Source organism: Protopterus annectens, chromosome 2.part2 (genome assembly GCF_019279795.1).
Source record: "Protopterus annectens isolate FY-2018-M chromosome 2.part2, PAN1.0, whole genome shotgun sequence".
Taxonomy (NCBI): Eukaryota; Metazoa; Chordata; order Ceratodontiformes; family Protopteridae; genus Protopterus; species Protopterus annectens.
In genome coordinates this window covers 367,474,027-367,486,210 of record NC_056730.1, presented here as the reverse complement: position 1 = coordinate 367,486,210, position 12,184 = coordinate 367,474,027, and the positions used below count along the sequence as shown (strand labels likewise).

At 39.6% G+C, this 12,184-nt stretch overlaps 1 protein-coding gene across 1 annotated transcript in view; it reads left to right on the top strand.

Moving 5' to 3' along the window:
- Positions 1-12,184, top strand: part of FAM135A (family with sequence similarity 135 member A) — a 1,678,755-nt gene that overhangs the window by 220,970 nt on the left and 1,445,601 nt on the right. The window contains exon 3 of the mRNA XM_044063901.1: positions 5,357-5,436. Within this exon, the coding sequence (XP_043919836.1) occupies positions 5,357-5,436 (80 nt within the window). The remainder of the gene's footprint in view (positions 1-5,356; positions 5,437-12,184) is intronic.

Sequence of the window (12,184 nt, the reverse complement as noted above, 5' to 3'; positions counted from 1 at the left end):
CAGTTCCTTAGGATGCAAAGATTATGTGGTAAGGGACCTTCTCTTTCTAGAGAGGCTGACATCATGGAGGGTCTATTTCTCGATAGGGGATATGACCGCAACATGGTTCGCAGTATTAGACAAGATACTCTTGGCAGTCCGGATACTGAGACTAATATGGCGAACCTTATAGATCGACAGTTCACTGTAGATAAAGGCTACCCTGCTAATAATAGGCGAATAGGACCGACAGATATGGTCAAATTTGTTACTAAATATACCAGCAACATTAATGCCATCAAAGCTGTTATATCCAATAACTGGAATGTACTTATGACTGACAATATAACCAGAAAGTTAATAGGTGCCAAACCAGGCTTTGTTTTTAAAAATTGTGATAATTTAAAAATGATTTTGTGTAATGACAGACACACTGTTTTACCCCCAATGAACTCTATGTTACCACCTTATGGCACTTTTCCCTGTAATCATTGCAAACGGTGTTCTTTCATTGTGGATGTCCAAACTTTTTGGAATCCCCTAACTCAATTCATGTTCCGTCCTAGATTTCATGTTACTTGTGACACCAAGAACTTAGTATATCTTGCAACCTGCAATGAATGTGAAGCTTTCTATGTAGGGTTGACCACCAAGAGGTTACAGGACAGGATATATAACCATTTATATGATATCCGGAAGTCCAAAGAAACGAATGCTTTAGCTAAACACATAATGGAATTTCCCCTACATAGTTTTTCATTTAGGGTATTGCAAATATTGAGACCCAGACAGCGGGGTGGCAATTCAGCCAATGATCTTGCATTGGCGGAACTGAAATGGATTATGCAACTTGGTTCACATTTATTTCCAGGATTAAATGCTTATGTATCTCTGAGACCAGTACTTGAATTAAATAATATATAACAACTTTAGGACACATTTTGTGTTTAGGGTATTGCCTATATTGGGACCTACATTGTGGGGTGACAGTTCTGCCAATGACCTTGCAGTGATAGGATTGGAATGTATCATGCAACTTGGCTCATATATATATATTTTTAGGACTCAATGTCTATATATTCCTGAGACCAGTATTTGAGTTAAATATCATATAATAGCTTTGGGCTATATTCTGTGTTTCATTTGTCTTATCTTTTTATTGTGGTGATATATATGAGTAAGATATAATATGCTTCATTTCATACTTCGGATATATTTTTAAATATTGTTTTTATTTATCCAAGTCATAGTCACACATACATTTGTAGTAATGCCCCCTTTTTTAGCTTTTAGTTTATATTTTCATATTGATATATATATATATATATATATATATATATATATATATATATATATATATATATATATATATATATATATATATATACACATGTTGTTGTTTTTTATACATATATTTTCATTTATGACACATATTTTGATGTGTTATTAAGTTCTATCTCGCCATATTATACTATTATACATTTTTAACCGCATATTTTAAGCATGTGGATTATTTATTCACATATACCTATGCTGTGCTATATGGGTCTATACAGCAATAGGACATAGAATATTCTAATGGTATGTGTACGTGTAGTATTTAGAGATTAATGTAATATCGTTGCAGCAATGCACGATGTTATTTGCACAATCACACTTAAATTCATATCGGATGTTTCTATGTGCTTGAGTGACGCTTTTAGTCACGTGAAACATCGCTCTATGAGTTACTATTTTTGATGTTGTCCTTTTGAAATTCTATAGTTAGAACTACACACTTTGGATATTTAGGAATTCAATAGGGCCATAGGGATCATGTAGCTACGTGTCTTAAGTATATCAGGCTTTGGTATACTTTATCATGTTTACGATATCATTTCATTTAACACTTGCGTTTGAATGCAAGTTTTTTATAAATTGATGTGTATGTAGTTTCAGATTGATCTCTGTAGAAATGAGTTTATGAGATACTTTTGTTTCATTCAAGTTTTGCTGCTACAATTTATTGCTGGTTTGCCTCTTTTGTTGATACCAACATCACGATTATATGTTTTGAATGCTTAGCGATACACTAACGCTATAGTGCTTGATTCCAACAATGACATTAGTTTCTTAAACATAATCGTGCATTCTTTAAAAACTGTGCTGTGAATATGTCTTTAATTACAAATTGTTTTTTCAAAAATTCTAATTGTTTAATTAATTGGTTGATTTCCCGCCTTGCTGTTTTAGCAAGGAGTATATAAAGGGTTTGCATTTTGTATGTAATGTTGTCTGATGAAGCGTGGGAGGACCCACGCGAAAGCGCTTACTTTTTGGTTTACAATAAAGACTTTTCCTGTTGGATTTTTACTGGGACTTATTCAGCTTTATTTGCATCGTGGTTTGGTACTCCTTTTACCATTTTCTTCTTGATTTTTTCGCTTGGAAGGAGCACCTTTTGGCAGGACAGTTGCTTCACTTCAGATTTACATCTACATTTATGGTAGGTACAAAACTGTACTTTTGCCTCCCCCCAGAACTACCAATTGGACATTCTGCACAATGACTCACCACGCACCAGCTTGGAAAGTGGATGTTCTGTCCTTCAGCTGGAAAAATATATTAGTTTATGCTTTTCCTCCTGTGCCTTTCCTCTCCAAAGCACTACTAAAGATCAAACAGGACAAACCAAGGATGATACTGATTGCACCAGACTGGCCATGCCAGCACTGTTATTCCCTCTTGCGCAGTGTCACAGCTAGCCTCATGGCACCTGCCTCAGACCCCTACCCTGCTATCACAGCAAGAGAGCCAGATTCTGTACCCCCAGCTTCAAATCCTGAACCTGACAGCCTGGCTAATTACCTAATCTGTCCATTACCATCCCTCAGTAAGCAAGTGTTGGATGTTATTTTGGAGGCAAGGAGGCCTAGTACTAGAAAGTTTTATGCCGAACAATGGAAAAGATTCTTTCCCTGGAACCAAACTTAAGGGATGGCCACAGCAGTGCCCAATTTACCTCAGATTCTTCAATACTTAACTCAGATGCTTCACAAGGGCCTTTCCTTTTCCTCCATCAAACTTCACGCCTCAGCCATTTCAGCTCATTATAACATGGAACCACCCCTCTTTTCTCATCCACTGCTCAAACAGTTCCTCAGAGGGGCCAAAAACTTAAGACCACCCAGGAGAGCCCCAACTCCAGCCTGGGACCTTAACTTTGTATTGGAAAAACTCACTCTTCCTCCATTTGCAACTGCAGAGTTAAAATTCCTTTCTTGGAAAACAGCTTTCCTTTTAGCAATCACTTCAGCAAGAAGGGTATCTGAATTAAAGGTCCTCATGGCAGTGGGAGCCTTTCATCATCTTTCATGCAGACAGGGTGTCCCACAGGACCAATCCCTCTTTCATGCCAAAGGTGGTATCCAGTGTGGCTCTTAATTAGTCCATTCATTTGCCAATCTTCTTTTTTTTAATCCACAGAACAAAGGGGAATGGATACTGTACTCCTTATATGTGCACAGACAACTTGGATTTTACTTGGACAGGACTAAACCTCAAAGGAAATCTGAACAAATGCTGATGGCATTTGCTGCAGGGGCAGAGGGGAAGGCTCTTTCAAAGCAAACCATTTCTAAACGGATAGACCATTGCATTCATTTCTGCTATAAGCACCATGGAAAACCTATCACACAGGATTAGACCCCATTCAACCAGAGATGCATCTACCTTTTCAGCCTTTCTCAGAGGTGTTCCCTACCAGAGACATCCTAGAAGCTGCTATCTGGAGTTCTGTACATACTTTCACCAAGCATTACCATTTGCCAATTTTCTCTAAATCCAGAGCTGGCTTTGCCACTGCAGTCTTGCAGGGCCTTATAGCTGGTCCTAATGCTATCTAAATTCCTCCTCCCATCGTTGGCTTTGGGAATCTACCATAAATGTAGATGTTCGAGTGTGTTCACTGTTGTAGTCCTGGTTACCTTCCCTCCAGCCCCCTGACTTGTTTTGGCTATACCTGTATTCTCCTTTACTATACTTAAAATCTTTTTGGTGTATTTGCTTTTGTGTTGGAGGTATAATTAATTGCTTCCCATTAAGGGGGTACACCTGACATCTGGGGCAAGAAAAACTGATGTAATGGTGTCGTTTGCATGCTTTATACCCCTAACGACCTGACGTCATGGAAGATGAGACAGCAACCGAGGCAGGACTCAAGACTTTGATAATCAGGCTGACTGAGGGCTACTGCAAGCAGGTAACCCAAATGTGATGACTGCAACAGTGAATACACTCAAACATCTACATTTATGGTAAGTGTGCACAACTGTACTTTTTAAGACTAGTTAAATAATGACTCTGGGGAATCCAGGTATTTTAGACTGTTCAGGAGGCATCCTGAAATATTGTCAGGGTCCACTGAGGCTATGTTCTTGGCTTTAGTGAGCGCAGCCAGTATGTGCTCCCTAGTTATAGTTGGAGGAGTTATGTTTGAGGGTATTTTGGTGGGAATAGTTGGGGCTGAGAGGGGGCAAAGTTGAAACTGAATTCGTCTGCTGACAGGTTTAGCACTTTGCTGTGTACTGCCCTTGAGGTTTCTGACATAGCTGAAGAAGGCTTTATAGTTATCTTTCACCTGGGCGACTATCTTCTCCGTATGGTTGGCTTCCCTTGACCTAATTAGCCCTCATAGTTGGCTGTTTATTTGATGAGGGAGTTTTTATCTTTATGGGACTTAACCCTACCTGATTTTTACCTTATTTTTTCCTTTTGTTGTATACCCTGTTTAATTTGAATGTCACAGGGTTGTTTGTTTCTGGGGCTAGTCCAGTTATTGCTTCTGGTAGGTACAGCAGTCACTGTGCAGCCATTGACATGGTTATACAGAGTCTCAGAGCAATTCATCATAGGCTGCTGTGTACTCAGGGTTTGGAAGGACATTGAATTTTTACAAACCATCTCGTAATAATGGATAATTTGCCTTGGAATAGTTCCTAACTGTTACTGGTGTTAATGGGACTATGGAGTTGATTTTGATTTCAGAGGGTGACTGCTTTATGGTCGAACTTTACCAGGAAGAATGAGACATATGCGGTATTCTGCCGTATTTGTGAGCATGAGGTACTTTGTATATTATTTTTCTCTATTTGAAACATTTAACAACTAAGTCATGCAATTATGAAATATTCTGCTTAGGATCTGGACATTGAATACAGGCAGGAATTTGAAAGCTTTTGTGTTAATATTTGCTTCTGGTACTAAAGACCATACTTTTTTGCTGTATATTTTAATACTGCTTACTGCATTGAGGCAGAATATGCAAACATGACTTTTAGGTTGAAAATAGTTCTGATATTTTCAATTAATCAAACTGTTGTCTTTTGTTTAATTTCAGTTTTTACCAGGTTCGAGCTGCTGTGAAATTGCCTCCCAGAGTTCCACACAAGATAGAAGCAAGTCTTTCCCGTTCAGTAGGTGAGTCATAGAAAACAGTAAATTTGTACTGAATTCTTGCTTTTAATGCTGCACACTTTAAATCAGTTTTATTGTATTTTGTCCATTCTATATTGTTGCTGGCTTAAATGTCTTTATCAATACACTGTCATAAGAGCAAAGCACTTGGAGGTAGCTGACCATTTTAAAAATATGACATGTAGGGTTCAGATCTAGGTAGTTTCATTGATTGACTTTAAATTATTGAAGATTTGCTTGATTTTCCAAATGTGTATTATATGCATCTGAAGTGTTTGGATTAAAGGAATGTTGTAAAGTAATATGAATTTCAGCCACCTTGCATGTTATCATTTTAGATGTTTTTTCTTACCATTATGTTTGTGCATCTGATCATCAAGTAGATATAATTAAAGTTGTTTTGCAAAGGTTGATCAACTTTATACATATGTTGGTTTGGTCATGGTAGTTCTGCAGTATGGTCTGCATATGTTTTGTTGACCTGAGAAGTTATATTACCAGGTCAGCAAAACACATGCAGAATACACTGGAGAACTTCCGTGACCTCAGGAAGTCTTGCGGGAGGTGCTGAAGCAGTACCCTTTCCCAAGGTTGCTGCCACTTTGAGCTATTCATTCCCTATTTTTGTAAAGCGAGTGTTTTGTTTGCTGTCTTATTCTTGCCTGGTCTCTCTTCCTCTTCCTAGTTTTCATGGACAGAATCACAAATTGCATCCAAGTTTGGAAAGTATCCAGTTTGGGGATGTGAGCATCCTTATTGTTTTCGCTGTTGTCCTTGTGAGTAATGTAAATATGATCTCCAGCTTATATTAGTGTAGTTAGGTTCTGAATGTAAAGAAGCTGGGATGAAGATGATCACTTCTATGTCAGAGGTCGTGTTTTATTTGAAGAAAAACTGGAGTCAGGTTGCAGTAGTAAGGATGAGATTGTTGATCATATGACAAAGTGTATATTAATGATACTACTAGTGGTGTTCTAGGATAGCCAAGGGTGACTGGTTGTACTGGGCATTTTAATTGTGTAACTAAGTGTTGTTTGCTTTGCAGTGAATCTTCTATATTGCTAAATCCTCTCTAAGCTTTCTTTCAGTTTTATCAACATGAATATACTATAAGAACCAAAGATTCCCCCAAATGCTTTTGGTGAACCTTCATTGGTTTGTAAACAATTTTGCATACCAATTACAGGAGACTGTAACTTGGCTGGGTCTTTTTTTTAGCTTTTATTCACTGCATTCTCATCAGTGCCAAGTGTGCACTAGCTGAGTTTCTCAGTCTATCCACAGGATTTGTTGCTGAAGCTTGGAGAATAGCCACTGAGACTGCTACAGTAAGGGTGGCTCCTCTACAGACCCAGGTAATAATAGGGCCATCAGCTTCACCAATCCTATATGTAAAACTGTGGAACATATGACTGAACTCTAATCAGTCCTGTATTTGTTAACTTAACTGATACAAACTCCACTCTGATTTTGTGAATGGTAGGTTCTGTCTTGAACCTAGTAAACTTCCTAGTGAAGGTTAAAGAGGTTGTCAACAGTAGTCCGTGTGAGTACATTCTTCTTATCTTGATCTGAGCAAGGCTTTTGGCACCATCTGCCATATGGGTATTCTAGGAAAGCAAAAGACAAACTTAATGTAAATGTCTGTATTGTCTGCTGGATTGCAAACTGGCTGTCCAACAGATCTCATATAGAGAAAATTGTTGATACCCTCTCAGAATGGAAAGTTGTAAGTAGTGGGGTACTGCAGGGATCATTGCTGGTTCCACTCGTGTTTGGCATTTGTTTTGCAGATATCCATGTGTCAAAGTGTGGATGACAAAGATTGCTGATGATTGCAAGCTGGCCATTGTTATCCACTCGTCCACTAACACTAAACCTTTCCAGCAAGAGTTGGATTATGTACATAATGGAGTACTAATCTCAAGCTAAATGTAAAAAGTGTTGCATTGTAACATCTGCCACCTTATATGCTTTGATTTACTCCTTTTCTAACAGATGTGTCCATCAGAGACCTGGGTACTTGTGTGGACAAACCTCTTTCATTCAGTCATCATGGTTCCACCATAGTCAGGAAATTCTACTATCTAGGCAGTTAAATTCCAAGGGAATATCTTCAAGATCCAAATAAGTCAACTTATCAGTGTATTCCGCGCTGTATTCCTCTCTCATTAGACCTGTCATAGAATGCACTGACTCTTTCGGTATGTATAAATTCAAACATGTTGCTCAACAGATACAGAAATTGAAAAAATGAAATCCTTCTGCAATCCTGATAGATTATTACAACTTCCTTTATATTCTGTTGTCTGCATGCTGCTGGGCTATGAAACACCCAATCCTGTTTGACCTCCTGTTATTTCACAAAAAATATTTGCTGGGCAAACGCCTGCTCTAGGGACCTAAATTTAAACCAACAAGTAAAGAAGACTTGCTGAAGGGATAGATTACTAGCTCAGTGTGCTCCCGTTCTATTGAAAATGTTACCCTTATAGGTGAAGCAAAATGCTACTTTATCAGTTTTTAAGGCTAGACTTGATGGTTGGATGGATAGTTGCATTTTAACACCAGGGTTGTCATGTATGGCCCTGCTTGATTTGGGAGGTCAGTACTTGTAAAGGGTGAAAAGAACTTTTAAGTACACCTACGTAAAGGTATATATGGCTAGGCATGTTATGGTCCCTATGAATGCCTGCCTAGTATTGCTCGTATGTTCCTATAAGATGCATGCTGGAAGATATTTTAAAACTGCTGAGACTAGTAACTACCAGTGAGAAAATAACTGGTTCATGTCATTTTGTATGTTTGTTTCAAGTCCCATTTGTTATTATCAAGCTTCAGAATGGCAAATTCTCATTCTGCAGAGTGACCTGTCCCCACTATTGTTGGAATGCAGTATTTTTTTTGTCTTTTCAGCTTTTCCCGGTTAGGGGTCGCCACAGTGGAACTTCGGTCCGCTAATGATTGATAGTAGAGTTTTATGGTGCCGAGTTGCCAGCCCAATGCCCAACCTTCAGTGAAGGCACTTCCATTCACGCATGTCTTTCGCAGGCCACTCGACCGCGGGGAGGACATGCAGACTCCACACAATGCAGTATGCCTTCCTTAATTAGCTGTGCTTCGGTGTCTCGTAGCTGAGTTTGACTTTTTTCAAAATAGATACAGGCAGTCCCTGAGTTACAGACATCCCACTTACAGATGACCCATAGATAAGAAAAGGCTGCCACAATGTTGGAAATAACATGAAAATAAATACAAATCTGTAAAGTTGCTCAAATCTTACCTTTAAATGAAGAATTCTGTTATACTTTCCATTTCCCATTCATGAAGCTGCTCGCATTTCTTGCTGGAGCAGTAAGTGGCAGCTGCCTCTGCCAAAAACCCTCTTCCCTCTGAAAGGGAATCTAGGGCTCACAGGAGGTTCTAAAAAAGGTGGAAAAAAAGCAAAATCTGTCCAAACAGTCTAGTACCAAGCAAGAATTAGACACATCAGCAACTCAGATGAGAAACTTTTTCTCAGCAGAGAAAAACAACAGAGCACAAAAAAACTCTTCCAATCACATACTTCACACAAGACAACACTCAAGGTACTGCAACTGAAGGGACTGTCCTGCAAATATCAGCTACACAGCATCCCCTGCATAACATTGCATGCCAGGCTGCATATGAGATCTAAGAATGGTATGGTCAACACACATGCTAAGTCTAAAGAAGCACCAGATTCCAATAATTCCATGCCTGAAGCAAGAATTCCTGTGGTGCTGTCAGGCAAACAGGGGCTCCAGCTTGCTGCTGCTTGCCTTCCACAAAAGGCAGCCCAGCCAACCCACTCACGACCAGAGACAGACCGGGATGGGGGCACACATAATGATGGTGGTGTATACCATAGTGCCTGGGCCCACTGAATCCTATACACCACATAAATCTAAAGGAGATGCTGGCAGTGCATCACGATCCAGGCATTTCCAGACTCCTCTCCAAGGGTCATCTGCTGATAAGATACGGACGGACAATACCACAGTCATGTGGTCAAACAACAGGGGGTACACATTCATATCATATCCTCTGCGGGATAATGGACCTGTGGGAATGTGGTGGCCTGAACCTCAATTCAACTTCAGGCAGGATTTGTACCAGGAAAAGAAAATTCTTGATAGCTGGAGCACATTGGTACCCTGGCCTGCACAGCATGGCATGTCGCATGACAGCATACCTCTATCTCCCTCTACTACTAACACACAGGACAACTACAAGATCCTACTACAAAACTTGAAAACACTGCAGCTAGCCTGTTGGAATATTGCACAAAACAAAATAACCCAGATTTATCTCAGAGGGTTAAGGACATTATCCTGGAGGCACGAGACCCTCCACAAGGACTTTCGGTACAGCAATTACTTCCAGCAAGAAGGCATTATTGGCACCTACTTACCTTCCTTACAATAACCTCTCATATTAGAACTCGAGACAGAGTCTCTCTGAGAATGCCACCCTACCTCCTATCAGTATCATTGAAAGCGATTCCATTCATCTTCATTCTTTTTCATTTACCCACTTCATTCTTCCCCAACCCAGCTACCTTGGATGTGCACTGACACACTGCGCTATCTATCTAGAGACAACTAAGACCAACAGAAAACTGACCAGCAGCCAGCAGTAAATATGCAACAGGGAATGCAAGAAAATAAATGAACAAAAACAAATCTCAAAAAAATGGACAATTCCATTTGATTTCTTTTTTCTGGATTGAACTACTCTTTGTGGAGAAGACTCTCCAGAGTTAATAGAACACCTCATACCACTACAGCTTTCCTACGAGCACTACAGCTTTCAAAGACATTACTTGGCTACTTGTGCATACTGCTGCATTTTGAGCATGCACACATTACACAATCTACATTATTCCTTAGATCCTTTAACTTTTTTGTTTGCTGTGCTGTTTTGCAAGGGAGCTCTATCTTTATCTTGGTGCTCCTCCCCCAGTTTTTGGCTAATTATTCTACACCCATATGTTAGCTGAGCAGATGCCTGTGGACATAGTACAGTTTTTTACCTTACCCATAAATGTAGATGTCATTATGGTGTATTTGTATATATATAATATATATATATATATATATATATATATGATATATATATATATATATATATATATATATATATATATTTTTATATTGTTTGACAGCAGCTATGGCGTTGAAGGAAGTGCGAAGCGAAGCCAGCAGACCCAGACTTTGGACTTTGGAATCGAAAGGGCTGCCTGAGGTGCAGGACAACCATATGTATGGACTGCTGCAGATGCCCTATATCGACATCTACATTTATGGTAGGTACAAAACTGTACTTTACTTCTGCCTTCACAGAGAACAAGAGATCCAATTGGTTAAGACATGACTGTGTTAGCGATCTGATTGGTCAAGACTGCTGGCTTCTACAGTACATAGTATTGAAGCAGCAACGGTAGTGTTGTTGCCTCACAGCAAGAGGTTCTTCCGTTTAATTCTCAGCTAGTGTGCGGGGAGTGCCTTCTGTGTGGAGTCTGTATGTCCTCCCCGTGGGTCGAGTGGCATTCCAAAAGACATGCGTGAATGGGTGTGCCTTCGTTGAAGGTTGGGAGTTGAGCTGGCAACTTGGCACCGTGAAAATCTGCTGCCAGTCATTAGCGGACCGGAGTTCCGCTGTGGCGTCCCCTAACTGGGAAAAGCCAAAAGACAACAACAGCTGTACTGTACAGTAGAATGGGCAAATGGCATTGTGGCTCACTAGGATCTAGATGATAATAGGAGGTCTGGCAGAGGTCTGAAAGTTCAGGAAAGAGTGCAAATCGTTTATGGGTGATAACTGTAGTACAGAAATGTGAAGTGAATCTTAGAGGCAAGTTTAACATGCTTTTTTTTGTATGGAACATTCTACTGTACTGTATTGCAGGACAGTGCAGTAGAATGTTCCATGTACAGTGAATATAAAAGGTGTACACAACCCTGTTAAAATGCCAGGTTTTTGTGATATAAAAAAATGACACCACAAATCATTTCAAAACTTTTCCCACCTTTAATGTGAGCTATAAACCTGTACTGTTCAATTGAAAAACAAACAGATATGTTAGGGGAAAAATATAAACAATAAAAAACATACAATATGCTGGTTGCATAAGTGTGCACACCCTTAAACCAATACTTTGTTGTGTGTGCACACCCTTAAACTAATACTTTGTTGAAGGCACCTTTTGATTTTAATTACAACATTCAATCTTGTTGGGTACACACCTGTCATCAATTAAAGAGACTCTGATTAATCCCAAATAAAGTTCAGCTATCCTAGTAGCATTTACCTGACATTTACTCACTTGCCTGCTACAGCAAAAGCCATGGTTCGCAGAAATCTTACAAAGCATCAAAGGGATCTCATTGTTGAAAGGTATCAGTCAGGAGAGGGGTACAAAACATTTCCACAACATTGGATATACCATGGAACACAGTGAAGACCGTCACCAAAACGTGGAGAAAATATGGGACAACAGTGATATTGCAAATAACTGGATGTCCCTCCAAAATTGATGAAAAGACAAGACGAAAACTGGTCAGGGAGGCTGCCAAGAGACCTACAGCAGCACTGAAGGAGCTGCAGGAATTTCTGGCAAGTACTGGTTGTGCACCACATGTGACAACAGTCTCCCGTATTCTCCATATGTCTGAACTATGAGGTAGGGTTGCAAGACGGAAGCCTTTTCTTACACAGAAAAACATCCAGG